This window comes from Drosophila willistoni (assembly GCF_018902025.1).
Source record: "Drosophila willistoni isolate 14030-0811.24 chromosome XR unlocalized genomic scaffold, UCI_dwil_1.1 Seg8, whole genome shotgun sequence".
NCBI lineage: Eukaryota > Metazoa > Arthropoda > Insecta > Diptera > Drosophilidae > Drosophila > Drosophila willistoni.
In genome coordinates, this window is record NW_025814059.1 from 1,203,150 (window position 1) to 1,228,549 (window position 25,400).

The following is a 25,400-nucleotide window of genomic DNA, read 5'->3' on the forward strand; positions in this document are numbered from 1 at the left end:
CATTGATTGAAACTATCATGGTGACTTGTTAAATGAACTATTGAAAGTCAGGAAAAGTTAAGAAATTTGCTTTCAAAACTGAAGATTATTCTATATTCACATATGTCTATATAGATCAATCATCTAAGATCCAAAATGATACCCATTTCATCTTTCAAAACACTCATTTATATAATATCTATCCAAATAGGCATTATCTTCCAAGTTCCATAAAAAAATATTCTTATTTTTCATATATTTTAGTATTTTTCAGAGAATTATAAGTTTATAATCATTATCGAAAGTAAAATCAACATTAACTTAATCAGAAATCTAAATATTTTCGAATTTAAGGACTTTACTCTGAGAATTTCAATGCAAAATGGCATCTAGATGTAATGAAAAGAGATTTTATACCAAAGTAAACTCATTCACCATTATTTTTTGCAAAATTCTGAATGTTAACCAAAACATTTTAGATGTTGCTGTATAGGGTGTTGTATAGAGCATTACGAGAACACAAAAACTAAAAAAAAAAAAAATCAGTTTTGAGTCTTCTTTTGAAAAGAAGAAAGAAAACGTTAAAAAGAATGACGATGAATGACGGGAAGCGCACAGCTTAGCTGCGCTCTGCTGGATAATTGAGGAAGTTATAATTGCCAATGAATGCCTGCCAGCCGGCTGGGCTGGGACGACGACGACGACGACGACGACTTAAGCGACCAAACTGATTGTCCACCAGCTGGCAAAAGTCAAGAGCATACAACAAGGGAGACACACACTCTGGGAGAGAGAGATAGAGGAGAGATAGAGGGGGGCAAGTGGACACAAGAATAAGGCGAACCCTTGCCAAGATCGAGGCAAAAAATGTATGGAGTAGTAGTTGTAGTTGTGGTAGTAGTAGCCAACGTTGGTGTCGTTGTCGTTGTCTTTTGTTGTTTTGCCAAGAGGAAACAGTTGTTCCTCTTGGCTGTCGTTGTTGTTGTTGTTGTTGTTGTTGTTGTTGTTGTTGTTGTTGTTGTTGTTGTTGTTGTTGTTGTTGCTGCTGCTGCTGGCAAACGGGAAACAGGACATGTCAGCGCATAAATTGAAATGAGTGCTGCCTCCGTCCGTTTACCATGACACTCCTCCAGCCTGCCTTTGCAACTCCAACTCCGACCACCCGCCTGCCTACCCCTCTACCCCTTTCACGTAATCATCATCATCCACAACATTGTCTCGAAAAGCATCAGTAGCAGCAGCAGCAGGATAACCATAATTGAATGGAAAAGCTACTGCAATCGTCAGTTAAAACGAATCGAGTTGGGCTCAAGTTATTATGAAAGAATTTAAAAAATACAAAAAAAAAAAAAGAAAAAAAAAACAACATTGCGACGCAATTTTTTAAGACGATGAGCTAATAATTATTTGTTATGTTCTTCAACTCAACTGCATCATGGAACAACAAAAAACACACGCACCTGTGTCAACAATGGCAAAAGCAAAAGCTACCCCTAGCCAAAGATACAGAAACCACGATGGTCTGATTGTTTGATAGGTAGGTAGGCATAAGAAGATAGGTAGGTAGGTAGGTAAAAACGCAAATCAAATACAAATAAGCTCATTACAATATCTAGATACTTGACACGTTTTTCCTTTCATTTTAAGTACATATATAAAACGACAAGGACTTTCATTGTTACGTTTTTCTCTTCTTCTTTTCCTTTTTATTATTTTTATCATCATTATCGTTTATCCAAGACGCAATAGAAATCGCACTGAAGTATCTACTACGAGTATAAGTAGTATATATATATATATTTTTTTTTTTTTTTGTACAAAGCATTACCATTCAATAATGATTCAAGAAGATGCAAATGCGTTTTTTTTTTTTTTTAGAGTTAACTTATACACTTACCTCCTTGCTGGGCACACAAATTGGTGTTCCAACTTTAACAATGCCATTCTCCACCATCACACCCATCACAATTGGATCACGACTATTGAATATAAACTGTGGCAGTATCTAAAAACAAAAAACAAGAGCGAAAACGATGTTAATGAAGAAGATTCAAATGAAATTAGTTCAATGATGCCTTAACTAATAAGCGGCTTAATCTAGAACGATCGATAACAATGGGTTGAACCAACTCCATAACTACTTTTTAAATAACACTGCATAATTACACATATATACTGGCCAAGTTGGGCGATGCTAACAACAGTTTCCAAACGCATCCCAAACTGTAATTGACCATCAGCTGTCTGTGTGTTCGTGTGTCATGCACTCTACAAACTCATCAAAAGAAGTAAATTAACTTCGATGCTAAGTGGGATTAGATTAGATTTTGAAAAGGCTTGATATACTCAGCTAGAACATATACTTATTAATTAGTCTTAAAGCTTTGAACCTCAATAGAAATCTATCTAGGAAGTGCCCCTAGCTTATCTAATAACTAACCCTAATGAATTTCAATTAGAAGTCTAGATATATTCAACTAAATAAGCTTATTCGCAACCAAATTATTGTAAAACCTAGAATATATATCTTTAAATTTATCCAAAAGGATAAAGGATTAGGCAGATCTTGTTGGCACACATCATAATGGAATAGAAATAGTTATTGAAAACTTCTAAATAAATTCATCTAAAATTTTAAAGTTTTTAAAGAACAAAGAAAATTATAAAAAAAGGATGTTCTAAACAAAGTTCTTCAGAGACTAACTAAAGTAATAGAGTATCTCCTAAGTTTAATTTACATATATTTAATACAATAGATAAGAATTTAATATTTGTATATTAACGCTTAAATTAACTATGTGTATAGAACATATGCAACAAGTTAATAACTCAAAATTATAGAAATAATAGAAATTTCCTGGTTTCAAAAAGATTTTTAATATTAGATTATGTTTTATAAAATTCTTAAACTTTTTAAAGTATTAAAACAAAAATATCCACAATAAATTATAAAGATTTCCGTAATATTAATTAAAAATTTCTCTGTTTTTAAAGTTTTGCAAGCTTTTATAATACAAAACAATTTTATTTCCGTCTTTTGATAACTTGAGTCTATGATAAAATTGCCAAAAAGTTGCAGTAATCATATAAAAAAAATGGCAATTTTTGAAAAAATAGAATTCTAATTACTAAAATTTCCTTTTAATAAATGGATTAAGAGATCTTTAAAGCTGCTCGCTGATGAAAAAGTTAACTTTCTGTTTGAGTCAGATTTATTTTGCTTTTTTAGAGCATTTCGTTTTCGTTATGGTTGAAAGTTGAAAAAGAAAGAAAATAAATTGGACTACCCAAGAACAACTCAATTTCCGTTGCGTCAACTGATGGTGCAGAAGGCCTCAAATGGTTTGCCGCCTGAAGCAGGAGAAGGAGAAGGAGATGAGAAGGAGGTGGAGCAGCTTGAGAAGGAATTGCATCCCATCATAGAAAACGATCGCACGTAGCAAGAAAAAGTAGCCCAGAAGAGAGAGAGAGCGAGAGAGATAGAGAAAGAAAGATATCTCCAACTCTTACGGGTTTTAACTAAAGAGAGGTAGGTAAGTAGGTGGCATGGGGGAGACACAAGGCGAGTTAATAACTCAAGCTAAACAACGTCATTGTTATTACAAGAATATGTTGGACATGGAGAAGGAGGAGGAGGAGGAGAAACAGCAATAACAAGAACACCAAGAGCAAGACAAGCCACTGGGACGAATAGACTAACAGCTGTGCGCTATGTGTCCAATTACCAGCACAGTGGGAGCTCTAGTGAGGGATATAAGTATCTAGCTTGATATTTAGCTCGGCTAGCCCCAGAGTCTTAAGTCTAGAGACAAGAATCGAGAACCAAGAGCTCTGACTGAGAGAGAGAGAGCGAGAGCGAGCGTCTTAACATTGCATACGACCATAATCTAATGATTGCCTATAAATCAAATACGCTGTTTAAACATTATTTGAGCAGGAAGTGTGGACGTGATGCAGGCGTCTAGTATGTATGCATGTCTGTCTGTTTGTGATGAGGGGCAACTCAAGAGCTTTAATCGCTTGTTGAGTGGCTGGCTTTAGTTGTGCCTGTTGGCTCTTGGTTAGTTGTTCTTGGGCCAGCAGCAGCAGCAGCAACAGCGGCAGCATCATTAAGACAGGCCAAGACTAGACAAGGCACAGCTGGAGATCGGTCTATTGCTGCCATCGTCATGTAGTATATATGTATACACTAGATTGCCCAGTCGATCTTGTTGGTATTGGTATCGGAGTGTTGGAGTATTGGTGTTGATAGTGTTTTTTGTGGTGTTCAACGAGTTCAAGTTCCACTTGGTGTTTTCAAGTCAGAGCAGATTGCATTTTACACCTGTAGCTTCTTTTGGGGGTAATTGCAGGCTGGCCACATTAAAATAATGCCCATAATGACACCAAACCAGTGGCATATCAATAAAAACCAAAAAGGGGATCCATTTCAAATGTGGTTAATATCTGTACATAGCCCCTTCCTTTTTGGCTTTCATAGGAATCCAAATATTAAAATCTCTCATTTTATATTTCCCTTTATTTACCTTTATATCTGCTCTCATTACGTTTTTTTTCTTCTCAAAAAGATTTCTGTTCTACCTTTTTGACTGTATCCATCAATTTTCTCTTATATATGTAGAGAATATAGCTTTTCTTTTAAAACCATTCAGCAATTATTGTCTGTATATAAGTAACTTTTCTGTATTATTTACATTAACTTATCAGCTTTATATAGTAGATTCCTTTCTCCTTACTCCTATTGATATATCAACTAATTATATTTCAATTTATGCTGCTTTAGTTAGTTTCTTTCTCCTCTAATCTAATCATACTATGGTCTTCCCCATGTTTCTTTTCTTGGGGGAACCACTGGTCATCGTGTTGAGTTAAGTGTAAGTAAGTTTGGTTTTTTTTTCTTTTTTTGTTTGGTCTTACCTTTAGTTTGCATGGAAAGACTGCTATGGAACGGAACTCTTCACGTTTCTTGTTCTTTAGCTCCTCACGATATGCGGTGAACTTGTCGAACAGATGATAGATAATGTCCGCTTGGAATATCTTAACGCCCAACGAATCGGCCATTTCCTGAGCCTCACGCTCTATCTTAACATCAAAAGCCAAAATTGTTGCATATCTAAAAGGGCAAAAGAGAAAGGGTTACTTACAAGAAAACATAATTAAACAAAAGAATAATAAGCATAATGATAATGATAATGAATCCAGCTCTTTAAGACTGTTTTCTGTGTCTCTGTTTGTTTGTTAATGATCTTGCCACATGGCGGCCAAGTCAGGCCAGGAAGCGTTAATAATTGAAATCACAACAACAGCAGCAGCAGCAGCAAGAAGAAAATCTCGGGTTCGATTCGGGTCTTGTCCGGTGTTTTTTTTATTATTATTACTATTATTATTATTGTTGATTTTAGCTTGGTCAACTTGCGCTCGGCGCGCTTTCAATGACAGGAAACGACAGAGAGAGACAGACAGTCGGACGGCCGGACAGACAGTCAGATGTATGGAAGAAATCGACGGACTAACAGTTGGCATTTCAAGATTCAAGACTCTCGACTCTTGACTCATGCACACGACACGGCACGGCAACAGAGTCCAAGGCATTTGGCTGGTGGTTTGATGGTAGTTTAGTTTGCTTTGCTTGGCGGTGGTGGCGCCGCCAACAGTAAGGGTCTACAAATTATGTGCTGGCTGCTTTTGATAGTCTTTGAAATAAAGACGACGGGGACGGTGACGACGACGACGACGTCGGTGACTTAATGAGCGGCATTTTTCGATTTTGTATACAGGAAAAGGCAAAATGTTGGCAATTTAATGCCTTTTAAACTGTCGAAGACTAACGATCTATGAAATATTAACAATTTGTATACGAATTAGTTCCTGTTTGTGTCTAACATTGAGTTCCCTCCCGCCCTCGGCCAAATAATCTGTGTGTTTAAATTTCAATTACATATTCAAATGTCTCTTGCACTTAAAGGCAAAATCTTCAAGTTAAGTTAATGTTTGCAGTTCTTACCAAAAACCCTTCAAAGAGCTCATTTAAATATCTGTTTTAAAATATTAGTTACAGCATTTTACCAGTTTCTATCAAATGAAAACTAAAGTACAGTTTGGAATTGACTTTATGAACTTTCATTAAAAGCTATTTAGAAGCAAGCTGCAGAACTTTCTTTAGAATTTTTTTCTATAGATGCATTTGGTACATTTTATGTTAAAATCTAAAGAATTTGATTACATTTCTTTAGAACTTCTTTTGATGTATTTGGTAAATTTAAACTCAAACCCTGAAGGATTTAAGAGACCAAGTTCTCCACTAATTGTAGACTATTAAGAAATTTTCTTAGTACTAAATATAAACTGTTTTAGTTTGTTAAAATCATTTCCCATTCCAATATCCAGACTCACAATGATGGACAAAAATCTGCAATTGTTGTAATTAATAGTTGGGGTAAACAAACAAATGTAAAGTCGATTCATCCTTTATCCGAAGTTAGTAAGGATTTTGACTGATGCTAAGTTGATTTTTAGTTAATTTTATTCTTTCTTCCTTGTAGAGCGATAACTATCAACTCATTTATAAGTTGAGGGTAACATTTCATCATTATGGCAAAACGTCCTCCAGTTGTCTGGGCTAAGCTGGTCAGTAACATTGTACCCAATTTAAATGCGCCATATTCGAACACTTAAAAAACCCAGCAAGACGTCCCCGAGATAGAGAGAGAGGAAGAGAAAAAAGAAGGAGGATAGGCTAAACGACTTTTTGATATATGACAACGTACAATGCAATTTTATTGCCGCTTAACTTCATTAACACAATTCATCGCAAACTCCCCCTACCCCTATACTATCCCTCCTCCTCTCCCGCTAAGCCCCCACCCCCCTGCCCACTTTATCACAATGGCCACAGAACAAAGACGGATCTTTGAAGATTGTGTGTGATATAGCCGACAACAAAAAGAAAGAGAGAACAAAAATAAAAAAAACATAAGTTAAGGAGTAGCTTGTGGGTCGGGTTAAGTGATTCATTTAGCGGCAATCACAAAATGCACTTTACAATGCACAGCGGTGTGGTGGAGGAGGAGGAGGAGGAGGGGGAGTGTATCTCTGTGTGGAATGGAGTGGAAAGCGATCCTCATGATTTATTATAGAGAGCAAACCTTTAAATATTTGCCCGACAATGACGGCAGCTTTGTCTCATTAGCGTCTCAGAGTGGACGTTAAGTGGTGTCCATTGCCAATCCCCCCATGCCCTGCCCGCCGCCCCGTTCCACCAACCCCCTTTACTTTACATCTACCTTTCTCTTTCTCTATTAATCTCTTGCTCTGTGTCTCTGTGTTTCGGTTTCCATCTGTTGTTACTAGTTTTCAATTGCAAAAAAAAAAAACCAACTAAAACTATTTGTATGCATTTTCGTGCTCTGCTTGGCAAAAACAACACCAACAACAACAACAACAACCTAGCCTACACAGAAAGTAAACGGCAACGCGGCCCACTCAGATTACAACTAAAAAAAAATGTATATATATATATATATCTCTTAGAGATACAAATACATTTTGTATCTTGTTTTTTACACTAAGCTGAGCGAATGATAGATGCAGCATTTCCGTTCGTTTTGCATACATTTCCGGTGGCCCTTTACACACACACACACTAACACACACAGGCAGTAATGCATCCTTTGAAAAAAAAAAAAAACACCCCAACAAACTCCAAGCTAAATGATAAGCCCCTCATCAGAGACTTATTCACTTAGCAACGCTCAGTTTTTCATAATTTTCTTTTTATTTTTTTTTTCATTCGTTTGTTTGTTGTTGTTGTTGTTGTAGTTTTTTACTATGTGTTGGCTTGCTCTTCATTTATTTATGATTTTTACGCGTGTGGAATTTTTTAACCATAAAATTTTGCATTTTACGCTGAGCGATCATAAAAAAAAAAGAAACAAGAAAAAAATTTGTCTGAGTGCCTTTTGAGGATAGAAGACGAGGAGGAGAAGGAGGTGGAGGAGGAGGAGTAGGAGGAGACCTCCTTCTTCTTCTTCTTGTTGTTGACTATGGATAGATTATGGAGGTTTTTAAATGGGGATAAAGAGCAAAGAGGCTACGGGTGCCGGTTAGGAAGAGGGCATAAATGTATGGGTCCGGGTACGGGTCCGGGGCCTTGTCGCATTTATCTTTCTCCATTGCTCGTCACCCATAAAATATTTAACTGTTTTTATGTGAACTTTTTATGCATCGACAATTCTGGTTCGGTTTTTGTGAATATCACAAAGAGTGGCACCACTGTGAGTGTGTGAGTGTGAGTGGCTTCGGGGCACGAGAGTAATTAAATATGATCGCCAATGATCGCCATAAATTTTAATGTGATTACAGATTTGGAAATCATTGAAATGAATTTGATTTTGAATGCTAAAATGGCTAATGCCAAAACCGATCTAAACTGAGCTGCTGTTTCTGGTCGTTTTCATCTCTAATGGATTTTCAATTTGCCATTAAAAAGTCAATATTTTTATTCTATAGAAATACATAATCTTAATTGATAAACATATATACACATAAATGATTCATTTGTGAATCTTCTTCTACTTAAGTTGCCCATTTTTGGATTATATATTAGATTTATAGACTTTAGCTCAGATTGATAAACGATCTGTTGATTGCCCTAAAGAATTTCATATGTTTATAAGGTTATAACTAACAATGGTTAGAAAGATATAGCAAAGCAACTTACAACTAACTCATGACAAAAAATCTGAGTTATGTATAGAAAAACTTATGCTGAATGAAACTCCCAAAGATATTTTTCTAAAGATAAACATTTTATATAACTAGACCAAAAAAAAAGGACTATCACTCGCCCTACTTAATCATAATTATATTAATATTAAACAATTAATATTAAACAAAGAAGTTTGTTCTACTAATTTTCCCTCCATAGAGTATTAGAAATTCATTGTAAGAATACTATTTAGATTACCAAATAAATGCTGAAACTACTTTTTTGCAATTCGAATGATATATTCTAGGAAAAAATCTTTTCGATTGATGGCACAAAAACATTTCAGAATCAGAATCTATTATTGATTATTAGTCAACTCTCATTCACTGTAAACAAAGAGAAATGAAATGCTGATTTAGCCAATTTGGCTTAAAAACATTTTGCAATCTATTGCAAAGAAATGATTTCTTAGCCAACTGAGTGGTAGAGTTCCAGATAAAGTCAGCTAATTATAATAATAAATGAATACAGCAAATCAATAAACAAAGGCAACACCATCAAGCAAGTGGTGTCAAAGACTATAATTGAAATCTGACATTCAATCTCTTCTATGATAAATAAACGCAAAAAGAGTTTCATTCATTTATTATTTTTAAGCTATATATGTTTGTATGTATGTGTAGGTTGGAACAGACAATATTCTTTTTAAACCAATTCATTCACAGCAAAAAAAAAGCAAAAGAAAAAAAAAATTGTTAGTCAATAGTCTGCTCTCATGCCGCCCTACCCCCCGTCCCCCCAAACACCGCTCCAAACCAAAACTCTCTGTTCTTTTCCGATGGTTTACAATTTCAAAGTAGTCAACAGAAAATTTCTGTTTCGGTTTTTGCACAATCCATTCAATAAACCAACCAATATGAATTTGATAGTTACAATGCGGAAAAACCAAAACAAAATCAAATGAGGAAATTTCAAAGTTCAGCGATTTATGTTTCATTTCATGAGTTAACTTACTGTGCCTCATGCTCCAGCATGGTGGAAGCCTTCATTACATCACGTTTAACCACAGGACCAATGCGAATAGCCGAATACTGAAAAGAAGAGAAAAAAAAGACGTTAGAGTGTTTAGTATAGAGAGAGAGATAGAGCCCCCCATCATAGGGCATACAAAATTCGCTCGTCGCTGTGATTTGTGTGTGGTTTTTCTCTTAGTTATCTGACCCAAAGAGACGTTTAGGGGATATTTTTAGGAGCATGGCCATAAAAACACAAACCAAAAAAAAAATCTAAACTAAACGGCCTACAAGTGAGGCGCAGCAGCATATGAAAAAAAAAGGGGGGACGCTTTAGGGGAATAGATTAGGAGAAATAAGACCTCCACCAAAGGCCCCAACATGAGTTCATTCACATCGAAGATGTTCAATTTCGTCGACTCGAACTCGAATGTCGAACGGGACGAAGACGCCGACGCTGACGCCGACGCCGATGATGGAGGACAGAGGAGCATAGAGGTAGGCTAGGCACTAGGCACACACCATAGTGGCGGCATCAGTCTGCCAGATGATTACAAATGATCATTGATAAAAATAACAGCACACACATATAGACGTACAAGTGTGTATATATTAGAGTGTCTGACATGAATGAATGGTCAGATGGATGGGCACGTCGCTTGAATGAAATAAGAAGGGGAAGAAAGAAAAAAAAAAACAAAAAATTTACTTTCGATAGCAACTTAATTGCGCCACCGGATATGCACGATATGTAGAGAAAAAGAGAGAGAGAAAGAGAGACCAATACAAAAATTACTGATAAGCTTACGATACTAATTTGCTGCAGGCATCTCTTTAATCTCTTTTCTTCTCTTGCAAACAGGCAAAATTCATTTGACATTTAAATCCGTTCATTAACAAAAAGGTAAAACATCAGGTAAATGGCAGAGGCAGATGAAATGTCGGACATAACAAGAGAAAAAATTTACCAAATTACACACACACACACTCACACACACACACACAGTCAGTAACTCAAAACAGTAGAGTTAATTCTATACACAAATGGTAATTAGGCCTGTTGTTCCTGGTTTTCGATTTCAAAATGATTTGATTTTGCCGGAAACGCATTCGAGGCCTGTTTTGGCTTTCAATTCGTATTGCCTTTCAGTCAGTGGAATGAAAAATAATTGACTGCCAACAAATTTTGTGTTAGTATTGAGTTCCCATATGCTCATTAATTTACAAGAGAATTTTACTCTTTAAAGGTAATGAGAAAATTTAGTGCAAAATTTACCTCTTTTGCGTCAAATAAACAAAGTTGTACCTAAATACTAATAAAATTGCAGCAAAATGTTTGGAGAACTTGGCTTAAAATATGAAACCGAAATCGGCTTTATGAACACCAAATGGAAATATGAAAAAAAAAGAAATATATTATCAGCTTAACTATTTTTTTTTTTAGAAAGCACTGCCAACTATGGCCAATTAGACAACTTATCTACCGAGGACAGCAGAAAAAAATATTGCCATTTTCTGTCATCCTTTCATTTTCTGCATCCTTTTATATGCTTTGCACATTTTTATCTCCTACTATTCTGTATATAAAAGAAGGGTTTTTTTCTTTATAAACTATTTATAACTTGTGGAAATTAAGTAGCATAATTGGCAAAGAAATTCCACATAAATGGACAAATGCTCATGTAAAAGCATGTGGCAATTAAATGAACATAATTTAACCCATGGACTAGGTTATCATACATCATCATGATAAGTTGTTAGTAACAAAAATAAATTAAACTAATGAGCTTTGACAGAGAACTTTCATTCTGTGGGAAATGTTGAATTTTGCTTTAAATGGCAAAATATATTCCTGATTTGAGTATTTTTCATTTTAACAAGTATTTCTTTTCGGTTTTTTTCAACAAATCGTTCCTTTAATAACAATTCCCATTAGAATAGACCCTAAAATTACTATTCTAGATAAAATCCTGCTCATTTTCTACAAAATGAATCCTGTTCATCACTTTCAAAATGATTGAAAAGTTATCCGATTCTTAACGAAAAGAGGGAATCAATTAAAATGAGGACAAAAAAGGATATATAATAAACTATTTGATAAAGTTATTGAATCAATGCAATCAATGTTTGATATTGGCAAATTGTTCAGACAGTTGGGCACTTGTAATCGTCATGATTCATTGTATATTCATTTCATTCATAAAAATTCATTCATTATGTATTTTCAAAGCAATCGTCGATGTTGTTGTTGTTGTTGTCGTTTGACACCGTCAGAGAGTTGTATGAAAGAAATTGTAGTCTGTGTAACTAACGGGAAAAGTAAATACAAATACAACACATACGGAAAGAAAGAAAGAAAGAAAGATATACAAAAGAGCGAGAGAGAAGGAGGGGGTATAAAAAAAAGGAAAAAAGAGTTTTGCAATCGACAAAACAATGAATGAAATCGGAAGTTTATTGTTGTATGCAATCGTAGCACACACTCACATTCACACACACACAGAGAAAAGAGAAAAAAAAGTCGGGTAATTGTAGTCGTTTGGTTGGTTGAACTGGCGGCAAACGGAAGTGATAGCGAAAAATGCTCATTTTATGGGTTAGAAGTGTATATACAATACAATACATACATAGATATCTACATACATACATACATAAATATATATTGTTACTTATACTTGGAGGAAATGCAAAAGAATAATGGGTTGAGGGGTGGGGAGTAAGGTAGAGAGGGAAAGGCAGATTGTAAGAAGCGTTTCCACGTGGCGGCGGTCTTTTTCAATATCGTCATCAACTCATTCCCCAATCAAAGTGGGCTGCGCGTGAAATGTAATTGAATTTTAAATAAAAGAGCAATTCCATTTCCGTTTACCTACCCCCGGGCCCCCTTCTCCTCCACCCACCCACCACCCACAACGCCTTCTCCACATTCACTCTATTTTGCTTCCTCTCGTCTTCTTAGTGACCATAAAATAACACACAAGAACAAGATTTTCCGGAAATTCGGTGGGCGGATGGAGAAATTGCCTGATGCTGATAATGATGATGATGATGATGGCGATGACGATGATGGAAATGCGTAAAAGGCGAAACAAACTGAAAGCTAATTAGCAACAAACGAGGTAAATGGCACAGGTGATGCCTATTGCTGTTGCTGACGTCAACAAATCATTGAAAAGCAATGCCAACCAACTAAAATTAATAGCAATTCGTAGCAATAGAGACTCGACTCTCATCACCTCTCATTGCCCCAGAGCCCATCCATCCATCCATCCATTCATTCATTCTTTCATTGACTTTTGGCATTGAAGCGAGCGTCAATCTTAAACCAAACAGCTGATTAATGTCAAATAGAATATAAGAATAGGGCCAATCACCCATCCAACATTATTTCACATCAAATTGTACAAATATACATACATATAATGAATGCTATTAGATCAACACACACATATTGTACACAATTTGTACAAATATTTTGATAAATTTTGATAAGTTGCGAAACAATAAATTTAAGTGGCATATTAAATTGCCTTTTCTTAGCCATGTTTTAGTTTAGAACATTTAAATTAGTCAAATATTTACATGAAAATGAATAAAGTTTTCATTTGACTCTAGATTTTTGTATATCTTTGATATATATATATATATATATATATATATATATATATATATATATATAGTATATACTTCACACTAATAAAAAAAGGCAATATCTTTTGATTTTAACATAATTTAAGTATTTCTATCGAATGAAGTCGCCCTTTGGTTGCATTTAGTCACCAAAAGAGTCGTTTGAGTGAATATAAGTAATTCAATTATAATTGATACTAATAATTATTAGTATTTAAGTCTATATATAATATAGATTCTATACTTCTGAAGGGCAGCAATAATCTGTGGCCAAGAATAAATATTATTTTCATGTCAATGTTATAAACAAAGAAATAATTTTCATGGGACTTTCAAGATGTTGGTCCAAAGTGTTCATTTTAGAAGGTTGCAAATCAAAGGAATTCAGCCAATAAGGACCAGCTGACCCTTAAAGAACTGATCACCATGTAATACCTAAGCATTTTCTATAAGCAAACTTCATTTAAATATTGTCTATAGCTTTCATTATGTGCCAAAAGGGTAAAACACAAGGAAAAAACATGCGGAAACGTTGTGTGTGTCTACGGGGAGGGCGTTTTTTTCTTTGAGAAATTTTGGAAAATTACGTTTTTAGAGAACTTCCGTTTCGGTTCTCATTCTTACACACACACACATGCGTTTATTATATATAAATATATATAGATATATATATTCATCTATGGACTTCCTTTAACTGTCGTCGTCGTAGTCGTCGTCATGTTGGGCATTTGATTTCATTGAAAATGCGGTTGTGCGACGTGTTTATGAATGAAAATTAAGCAATAAGCTCTTTCGATGTGTGTGTGTGTGTGTGTGTGAGGGCAGGAAGAATTGCTTCCGTTGTTGTTGTTGTTGTTGTTGCTGCTGCTGTTTTCGTATCTCATTTATACATTCATTCATTTACTCATTCGCTTGCTTTGCTTCAGTCATTCATTGTTTTTGTCTTTCTTTGCCCCTTTGTTGTTGTTGTTGTTGCTGTTGTTGTTGTTCTTGGCAACTACGCCGCGCATTAATGAAAACGTTGGCATTGTCTGCCTCCGCTTCGTCGTCGTCGTCGTCGTCGCCTTCTTCTTCTTGTTCTTGTTCTTCCCTCACTTCCTTCCTTTCTAAAAGAATGAGAAAAAAAAGACCCAACAAATAACAAGAACAACAGAAGGCGCACAAAATTAAATTCATTCATGAAAATCAACCCATGGAGAGTGAGGGAGAAAGAGAGAGTGTAAGAGAGCGAGAGAGAGAGAAGGAGAAAGGAGGGGGAGGAAGAGGAGGAGGATGATGGTTGTTATTGTTGGTAAGGTTAGGTTTGCTTGGTTGCTTTGGGTTTATGTTTACTTTTTTGGTCGACTCATGAATGAAACGAGGCGTCACGCTACAACGCCAAGCAAGGCCTTATACGTCTGTCTGTGTGTGTGTGTGTGTGTCGGTGTGTGTCGGTGTGTGTGTGTGTGTAGATTGTTTTTTCTTTTTCATAACTCTTCAAGACATGAACTTATCATCATCATCTATTTACCCTATATACACAGAGGAGCAGCAGGCTAACGTATATCTCATTTCCAGGATATCTCTATATAATCTGTAGGCCAATATATATTACGTATACGCAACGTTTAGCACAGGGCTATTAAAACTAAGTTTGCATGTTATATAAGACTGATATTTACACAACTGAAAAGAAAAACAAACCTTGTTCGAATCGAGAATTTACATATTATATATTAATCGCCTTATCATAATACAAATACTTTTAGATCTACGCTTTAAAAAAAACATAATTTTCAAGATCCTACTATCTTAGTTACGGCTATAAAGGACATCGAATAAGAAATAGCTTAACTATCGAAAACAGATGAAAGCCGACGATTAAATTTTTTCACACAAATCGTAAAATGTTTAATGATACTTATCGATTTCGGGTCGATCTCATCTCCTAATAGGGACTTCAATAGAAACAAAGAAAATAGAAGCATAAAGAAAAGGAACATAGAAAACGACATTTGCCTAGCATAAGTATTACTAAAATACTAAAATTTAGACAACATTTAAAACTAATCGTTTGATTAATCGATTATTTTTACTTTTCATCGATTAATCGTAAACACTGTATGCGTGTGTGTGTATATGTTTTAATATCTTAATGTAGCAAGGAGGAGCGGCAGCTGGTTTGACCTTACCATATCTAAGTTTAATTAATCATATAATTAAATAATCGTTTAAAGATTTTTATTTGCCGATGGCACTATAGGAGGACTACACCAATACAATTTGAAGTAAACAATTTGAATGCATCGCCAAACAATGAATCTCTTTAAATGAATGTAAGCTCTTCTACTAAATCAACACTTGTGTTTGCGCTCAATTTATTTGAGTTTTGAGCCTTATTCGATTTAAATGCATTTATGCAAGTCTCTGCTAGATAATTGGATTATATGTGTATTGAGTGTTTCAACCTTTGATAAATTTTAAAAGCTTTTTGATTAGTGTGTTGTTGAAAAAGTTTTTGTTGAAGCTGCTACAACTAAAAGGATGGCAAAGGATAAAAGGATGCAAGGATGCTGCTGCCGTTGCTGTTGCTGCTTTGTTAGTTGACATTTTGGCAGGTTTCTGTTGTTGTTGTTGTTGTTGCTATTATTAAAAGATGTGAATTTTCTACGTAGTATGTGAAAATATTTTTCTCGGTTGACCAAAGTGGCCAATTATTATTTTTTTGACTGATACCAAAATGGGATGCCTACACATATGCGGGGGCGTCACTCTCGTCAATGGCAAGTGACGTTGGCATAACGCTCGCATTATTTTGCATGCAACTTTATAAATATAAATATATATAGATATCTGTGTGCAGTACATACAAATAAGTCTCGATTACAAATGGCAAAAACGTAGTCGGGGTGAGCAGCTATAACACTACAACTACAACAACATGATGGCTTGCGAAATTCTCTGTTGTTTACTTTTAATTAAAATGCATGTGGGAATCAAATTACGTACGTAGAAGCAGCAGCAGCAGCAGCAGCAGCCAGCCAGCCACATTCAACCAGCCTACCCACCAAGCAAACCAAGCTAACCGAGGTAACCAAACCAAAGCAAAGCAAAGCCACCAACCAGCCGACCGACCGACCAACCGACCGACCGACCGACCTACCTACCTACCCACCCAAAGTGGCACACACAATTATGGCAAAAAGTAACCGCACCACCACCACCACCACCACCGCTGGCAGCAGTAACAGCAGGTAACCAGCAACAATGCATAGAAATGGTTGATGGCTACATAATTACATTTTAGCCCAAAAAGTCAAAAGCAGGCAGCAGGCAGCAAGCAGCAGCAGCTGGAAAACCTCGCAGATGGCAACAAAGACAAACTGACAGGTTGGAGAAGTACCAACACGTTATCTAGACGACTCTATGTCTATGACTAGGTGTATGTGTGTGTGTGTGTGTGTGTGTGTAGGTCTGCATGTGCAATTTTTCATTCAAAAAACAACAGAGTTGCGGGAAATTTTGTTGTGCAAATACATATATATTTCTTCGTTTTTTTTTTAGGAGCGTAGACAATGGGTTTAGATATCTCATTACAAGCAATTATTAAAAGGAAAACCATTTTTCCATTCATATTTGTTTCATTCTCTTAATTCAATGGATTTTAGAAACTTAATAATAATAATTCATATCAAAATAAGTAATAAGATTAATACAAAAATCTAACTCTAGTATGCAAAAAAGAAAAAGAAAGAAAGTAGCTAAGGTATTGCTTAAAAAATTGTCAATAAAATATATATTTACCATTTTAAAGACAAAAAGACTCAAATTTTGTATAAATTTTAATGTGTGTATATATGCTAAATGAATATTTTTGAAAACTTTGGTCGAGTTTTGGTCAAGTTCTGTCTAATTTAATTGCTTCCTCTTCTGGCTAAGCAGTTTTTGAAGTAAGTAACGGACTAATACAGGCAGCAAATGTATGGAAATCGGACCGATTTGATTAATATCAATTTGTTTCTTTCTTGACAGTCCCCTTTTTGAGCCCCTTTATAAGGTATGGTGAGCCTCTGTGCCTCTGATTGGTAGGTAAGTAGGTAGGGTAGATAGAAAGATACATAGATGCATTGCAAAATGTATGAATGAACCAACAACAGCAACAACAGCAGCAAATAACAATGATGTTGCGGGTGTAGCCATCAACCAGCCTAAAACCCAATGTGGCAACAACAACAACAACAGCCAAGCTCTTGTTGTATAAGAAAAAAAAGAAGGAAAACCAAAAAAACAAAACAAAAAGTCAAGTGCCAGAAGAGAGAGAAAGAGTGCGAGGGGGTGGTTGGGTGGCACAAAAGAAGAAGGAGCTGGTTGCAGTTGCATTTTTTTCTTTCTTTTTTCGTCATCGTTGTTGCTTTTATGAATGGCAGCGGCAGCGGCAGACACAACCGCCATATTTGGCAGGCAGCAGAGGGAGGAATGGGGCGGCGAGGGGACTACGAGGTGCAAATGTTAATGAAGTCAACGCAACCGAATGAAATTGCAGGCCAAATGCATAACGGTGTTTGCAATACAGAGAGAGAGAGACACTAAGACAGACAGACTGGCAGACTCACTGACTGAGGGAACTGGTGAAGCAAAAAGGAGAAAGAAAGAGAGATAGAGACAGGTATAGCTATGGCTATGTGTGTGTGTATAAGTACAACCCGTTCCCGTTGCTTAGTCCATTCATTCATTCATTCATTTATCGTTGTTGTTGGCTTGTCTTTTTCTCTTGGTTTTGGTTTTCCTCTTCGGCATTTGGGTACTGTGTTCCGGCAGGCCAATCATAAAAATGTGCAACCAACGGACCATAAATCTGCCACATGACGTAATATGGGAATGGCGAAAGGAATGCAGCAACAGCAGCAGAGGCAACAGCAGCGGCAGAGGCAACAACAGCTCCCGTGTTAGAAAATAGAAATCAATAGCCTAGACTAATGTGTTTTGCAAAAATCATACGAATTAGCGTAAGAAGTAGGAGGAGCAAGCAAGATGGGCAGATGGCTAAGTGGGTGGGTGTGTGGTTAGGTGGGCTGGGTAGGTACGGTTGGTTGAATTTTGGTTAGCAAAGAGGCCTAATCTCAATAGTGACGCACAACACACTAAACGCCCTGGCCACATGGTCATCCATAGTGTGAGAGAGAGAGAGAGAGAGAGAGAGGGAAGAAGAGGGAGAGAGTGAACTAACAAGACCCTCAACAAGTGCAATCAATTTTTATGAATGGAAAAACGCGGCCAACAACTGATCGGCTGCTGTTTTTCTCTATTCTCCTCTATTTGCCGCCGTCGTTACGCCCTGCCGCGCATCGTGTTTAATTTATCGAAATGTGTAGCAAATGTTTATTTGATCAATGAAATGAATTATTGTACAAGCAAGTAGTGTCTGTCTGTCTACCACCACCCCCCCTCCCACTATCTCTTCTCTCTCTCTCTCGAGCAACTTTCATAAAAAGACCAGAAAGCGTGTCTCTGTCTCTGTCTTTGTATCGCGTGGCCTGTTCCATTTGGCGGTGCCGATGGCGTTGGCGTTGGCGGAGTAAAGAGCGGTTAGTTGTAGCTTTGTGTGTGACAACAACACACCACAACACACAACACACTACACACCACATCACATCATACAGTGGTAATTGATTTGTTTTCCATACAATTTATTGTGTGCGTGTGTGTAGATGTTTAGTTTATTTTTGGTTATTTTGGCGGGGGTTCACTTGTTTTTTGGTTTTTTTTTTGTTTTTTGTGGTATTGTCAATTAATTAAACTCGAAAACGAAATGAATGATATATATGGCAAACGCATTCGTTGTCTGTCTGACAAATTAACTTATCTTTAACTCAATGCCATGTAATAGCCTCCAATTCTCCCTCTTTTTCTACCTTCTCTCACGAAAATTCTTTCTTAGTTTTTTGTTTAAATAAATTTCAATTATTCAAATACAATTTTAAGCGCAAATCTATGAAATAAAATGACTGTAAGGTAAAAAATTGATAAATTTGAATTCCTGGCATTTTCTTTCAGTGAATCGAAATCGAACTTTGTTTGGTTATGAATCTTTTAAACCATTTTTATCGGTATAATTAGAAATTTATTCTTCAATATAACAAACAGTATAAACCGATTTTGATCCATTTTAAATTACGCTTACCTTTCTTTTTCATAAAAAGAAATCAACAAGTGTTAGTTTTCAGACTAAAAAGAAGATCGGATTTACCAAAAATGTCGTCCTGGGGATCAAAAGTTATGCTATTCCATTGTCATATTCTTAAAGACAAGTAAAATCTGTGTATGGCATTTAGTTGTTGTATCTTCAGATGGAAAATTATGTAACTTTCTTTTCACTTAACTACGATTTTACCTTTTTGAAACTCGGAAAATTTCGTTAGCCAATAAAGAAGAGTTTTCTTCGAATTTGCCACCACCACAAAGCTATAAGGATTATGGATATAGTTTTAATCTAACAAAATTCAACTCAATGGGCGTAGATGGTTAAACAATTTTGGTCGAATTGATCAGATTAATCTATACTTTCCATAATTTAATTGAAAATTAATAACCAACTTTTGTCTTTATTGGACCAATTGGCCTTTAAACTGATTTATTTTTCGATAACTTTAACAATTACCTGACCAATTTAAAAAAATTGTTTGCTTTGTAAATTGTAAATTGTTTGATAGGCTCGAACATTTTAAAGTTTTTCTAAATGAATTTATAAACAAAAAACTAAAGAGGAATTAAATATCAATATCAACATTATTAATTTTCACTATATTAAGCTTTATAGAAATTAACTAAAATCATTTTTGATTTTTAGTTAGAGATTTAAACTCCAAAAGTATCAAAGCAAGAAAAAATAAAAAAGAGGAGACAGTTGGACTTGAGGGGAAATGAAAAAAAACGCAACGTGTCAGAAATTAATGGGCTACGCAAAAAAATTTTGTATCTGCCAAAAGCAGGCGGTGACGGCGGCATTCACCACACGCACACACACACACACACACACACACTGAGAGAGAGAGAGACCAATACACACACAGTGGCACATCCAACGCGACTGACTAACAACTCAAATGACAATTTCCGGCCGTCAGTTTGGCAGTGCCAATAAATTGGCAACCCTGCTCGTATTTCAACGGCCACGCAGCCAGCACAAAGCAACAGCAGCAGCAAAACTCAAGCCAAAAAGCGAATGAAAAAAAAAAAAACGAAATAAATATACAAAAAATAAAGCAAAAATTAACTAAAATTAAAAGCAGAGTATATGGCCATGTGGGTGGCTAGAGCAAAAGCAATAGAGAGAGAGAGAGAGAAAATGACTCTAGGCTATAAAAGCGATAACTATAAAATTTTATGGCATTTTACATGGCATTAGAGCCCCAACCACAGCCACAGCCCCAGCCCCGGTCCAAAAGTCTCCTAAAGCTAGTTACTAAATTTGGTATAAATGAAGGCGAAACTTGTTACGTAGCCGTAGCCAGCCGGCCGGTAGGCTACCCACATGGTCATCTCTCAGAGCAGCTCAAAGAAAACTTCAAATTCATGAATGAATGAATGAATGAGATATATATATATATACGTATATATATATATGCATATGTATATCTATCTATATCTAGCCACTAGCCAACAGCAGGCAAGACTGCTGTCTGTCAGTTTGCTAGTTTGTCAGTCACACATTCAACTCTTTTGGCCATAATTGATTTTCGAAAAAAAAAAATTGAGCACAACTACAAAACAACAACATAAACGGCAGCAAACATGACGGCGACAAATTTCGTTTGTCTAAAATGTGACAAAAAAGCAAAAAAAAAAACCAAAGCAAAGGCTTAAATATCCATATGGCCAACATGTGCATAGAATTGCCGAAGAAAAACGACAGAAAAAAACACATACTTATTAATTCATTCAGTTTAAAGCCCTACAAATAGCAAGAGGGCGGGAAGGGATATGGCCAGGGGGGGCAAAAGGAAGTAGACCGAACTCAAATCTAATCGGAGTTTTAGTTTTAGTTTGTCCAAGAAAGTAAATTAAGAATCTAAAAAATTCAAGCGAATTCATCTTTTTCTATGAGAAATTTGCTCAATTTGTGATTTAATATATAGATAGGTATATATAACCCTTTAAACTGATGTATAAAGTAGAATAAAAACAACAAATGTAATGAGTTTAAAGAATGGAAACCATCTGGAAATGTATAACATTCATTTGGGAAATGTCTTTGGCCCATTGGGCATTATCTATTCCTCCTTTGCGACCAACATAAATCAATAAATTGAGTATTGAATTTTACCCAAATGAATGCAAAGATGCAACAAGATAAAATTGAATAACTCTTAAACAAATTGTTTAATATTTCACATCATCTTAAACGTTATTTTCAGGTAGAAGTTATGAACATTATTTCAATTAAATACCCTTTAAGAACTGAATATAAATAAAGAAAAGAAAAGAAATTGAAAAGGAAATTAAGGTAGGTCCTGGTTTGCCCTACACATAGGCAAAAATACTTCTAAACTGGGTTAAGGAATCATTTGAGTCATCTTTAAAGAAATCTTCTAATTAAATATGAAATCGTATTGTGCTGGTATTTCTTTTCTCTCAATTTAGGCTTAAAAATATGCAAAAAGCTGAAATTTTCGAGATGACTTGTCGTATGAGTTATGTCTGCATTACGTATACGACAAGTGTTTCTTAAATTTGTATATAGAAGAAAGGATGAGAAGATAGAAAACTTTAAGCAGTTATTCTTTTCCTGTTGAAACGTTGAAAATTCTTTAGAAACTTCTTTTAATTTTCTTTCTCTTATTTAGAGTGAAAAGGGAAAAGAGCCTTAAGCACAATAGATGAATTCGCTCCTGTTTTAAGCTCATCATTTACTGAAACTCAACTATACACAGGTCACTCATTCATTTATTCATTCATTAAGTCAGTCATTCATTCATTCATTCACATCACAACCACGCGCCTGTGACTGCATTTGGTAGCTAATTTGCATAGTTCATTTTTTTTTTTTGTATTTCGCCTCTCTTGTGGTCTTTGGCGTTGGCGTTTTTCGATTTGGAACCTAATAGCACAGCATTTGCTTGGGAAAGTGTTGCGGCTTGATGATGATCATGATGTGGATGATGATGATAATGATGACACTGTGGGAAACCTTAGCAAATGTGGGCTGTGTGCTACTAATGAGCTTGTAGTGTCAGCAGAAAAAATTTTAATACAAACAAAAGAGAAAAGAAACGACAAAACAACAAAAAAAAAAAAACAAAAACCAAGAAGAAAGATAAACACACACAGAGAAAACCAACGACGACCCTCAAAACACAAATTATTTACTTTGAAAATAGAAAATTGCTGCTAGTGCAGAAAAGGAAACAACAAGAGCTCAAATGAAGTATATAAATATGAATTTATATAGAATCTATATGTTTTTTTTTTTTTTGTTTGTGTCATGATGGCCTGAGCTAAGCGAAAAAATGTTATTATAATTATAATGTTTATTAAATTGGCAAAAAAAAAAACAACCAAATGAAACGAAACGCAAATCAATTGATACGTTTAAGGCGCGTGAAATTGATTCAAACGAAAATCGAATATGAAATTGGAATTTTGCAATTTGAGTTGGCATATCCGTTCGTTTAATGAATACAGGAGCACATTTGATTACATTTTTGGGCCAAGGGTTAAGTGCTTTGGCCTTTTTCATAATGCCCCAAGTTGGCTCCATCTTTAGCCTTGACAGAATAGAGAATTAGGCGTAAGTCTAAGACAATAAGAAGCTATATTTAGGTCTAAGATAACTTCATTTGAAAAACTAAAGGAAAAATCATTAAAATAGTTTTTTTCTACCGATTTCTGATGAAAAAATAATTTGGAGCAATCCAAGATTAATGTGGTCTTCTTTCCATCCTTCTAATCCATCCCTGAATATACATATGTATATATGTGCTTTTGCATGGTGTGGCTATATACATTTTTCCTATATCTAAATGGTATATAGAGCGCGCGTTCAGTATTTTTAGTTGGATTTTCAATCTCAAGCGAGACTGGGGGGCAGACAGTAAATGAAATGTTATGTGTATAGAAGGATGGAAGAGGGAAAGGAAAGGCAAAAGGAAGGGTGAACGTTTCGTCTGTGGGGTGGGGGGAAGGGGAAAATAGTGCGTCGTGTTGGCTACGCGCCCGTCGTTCTTAGCTGCCTGTGGCATGAATCATCAGCAGCATCAGCAAAAAACATAATGATCATGATCGTCATGATGATGATGATGATGATGTGCGACATGGCCGGGTTTGCAACTATTTGCCTTGCATTTTACACCAAAAATACGCATTTTATGTTTACGCCGTCTCCGGCAAAACTAAAAGAAGAAGAAGAATACAATTCAAAAACTATTTCAATCACCCCCTCACACTGTCCCACCCCCTTTTAATCATCCATCATCATAAACACACACACACACACAATACTCGCTCATAATTTCTCTTTACGAAAATAAAAATTATAGAAAATTTACAACTTTGTCACGTACGAGATTCAATTTGCCAAGGAAATCGACAAACAAAAAGAAATAAATATTCAAATATAAATGAAAAACGAAATTTCTTTTCTTTTTCAAACTGCGTAATTGTTTTGAAGGGGGGAGGAGGATGGGGGGTGCTTTTCGAATTTTGTTTATCAATAAGCATATATAATACGAGCTGCTAAAGAAATATATGTACATATGCCCATCATCCCCCTCCCCTTAAGAGCAAAAGAAATTAATAATATGTTTGTACATAAATTGCAAAAAGTTGAACAAATAAAAGGTAAATTCCTAATCATCCCCCTTTCCCCCACCATTCACCCACCCCCCCTTTGCCATAACCATTGAAATAAGCATTGGGATAATTGTCTAAACAAACATTATTGAGAAATATGCAAAATTTGAAATGTGCTTGAAGAATTTAAGTAGGTGCAAGACGATTTTTCTTTACTTTTTTCAAGTGCCTATTATTATTATTATTACTATTTTTACTTGTGGAATGATGATGCTTGAAAGAACTCTTACAAAATTAGGTTAAGGAATCCTTATTTAACATGAAAACTATAGTTTGTTCCTTTCTAAAAGATAAAACTTAACCTAAGTTGGGAAAACAGTTTTTTTTTTTGTTATATTCAGAATGAATTTTCGAATTTTTTTTCAAATATTTTAAGACAAATACAATAAATAATTTCAGAGATATAGTCAAGTTTAAAGGAACAAGTCGTTTTTGTCGATTTGTTATATTTTAATTGAATGTGTCTTAAAATTTGGTTTTTCCCATTGGTAACTGAAATTTCTTAAAAACTAATGAACCGATCGTCTTACAATTATCGTGTAGTTATTCTTTACAACAATATTTTCAATTTTTAAGTTGCATAATTTCTTTATATAGGCAAAATGTTATCAAATTTATAAGCCCCTAAGCCACATTTTATGTTCAAACCTTTGGCATTTGTTGGTCAAAATCAAATATTTTTTAAAATCAGCTATAAAAGAAAACTAAATTTGAATACTTGGCTTGAAAATTTGTTTTATTTCTTTCGCCATTGGTTAACAAGGAGGAAATTTGTTTGTTATTTGTCAATTCTTCCTTTTTGCAAGATTCTGAAGGAAAATATATTATACTAATTATTTTACTAATTCTATATGAAAAAAAGTCTTCAATATTTACTTCATTCAGAATTTAGTTAGTTCTCCTAGTTATCCTTTTTGGGCTTCTTCTTAAAAGAACACTTAAAATGTTTTAAACTTTAGTTGAATAGTTTTAGATTTATAAATTCAGACTAAAAGTCTGCCATTCTCTATACCATTCTTGCTATTTGAAACCAAGACATTGGTTTACCTGCTAATACTCAGACAAACATTTAAAGTTTGATTAGAAAAAACAATATCTTGCAACATCTTTAACTAGCGCCCAATTTTAAATTGGGTAAAGCTTAATTCCTTGTATTAGCTCTAGAATCCTACATTTAATTCTCTTTATTAAAATTAAACATACAAAGGAAAGCAAACTTGGTTAGATGTTTGCAAGTTTTCAAC

The 25,400-nt window shown here is 35.2% G+C and overlaps 1 protein-coding gene across 1 annotated transcript in view; it reads right to left on the bottom strand.

Moving 5' to 3' along the window:
* LOC6645877 (eukaryotic translation initiation factor 5B) overlaps nt 1-25,400 on the bottom strand; it is a 49,414-nt gene that overhangs the window by 18,994 nt on the left and 5,020 nt on the right. Inside the window, exons 5-7 of the mRNA XM_002068483.4 lie at nt 9,701-9,777; nt 4,897-5,092; nt 1,877-1,984 (exon numbers count right to left, since the gene is read on the bottom strand). Coding sequence (XP_002068519.2) covers nt 1,877-1,984; nt 4,897-5,092; nt 9,701-9,777 — 381 coding nt within the window. The remainder of the gene's footprint in view (nt 1-1,876; nt 1,985-4,896; nt 5,093-9,700; nt 9,778-25,400) is intronic.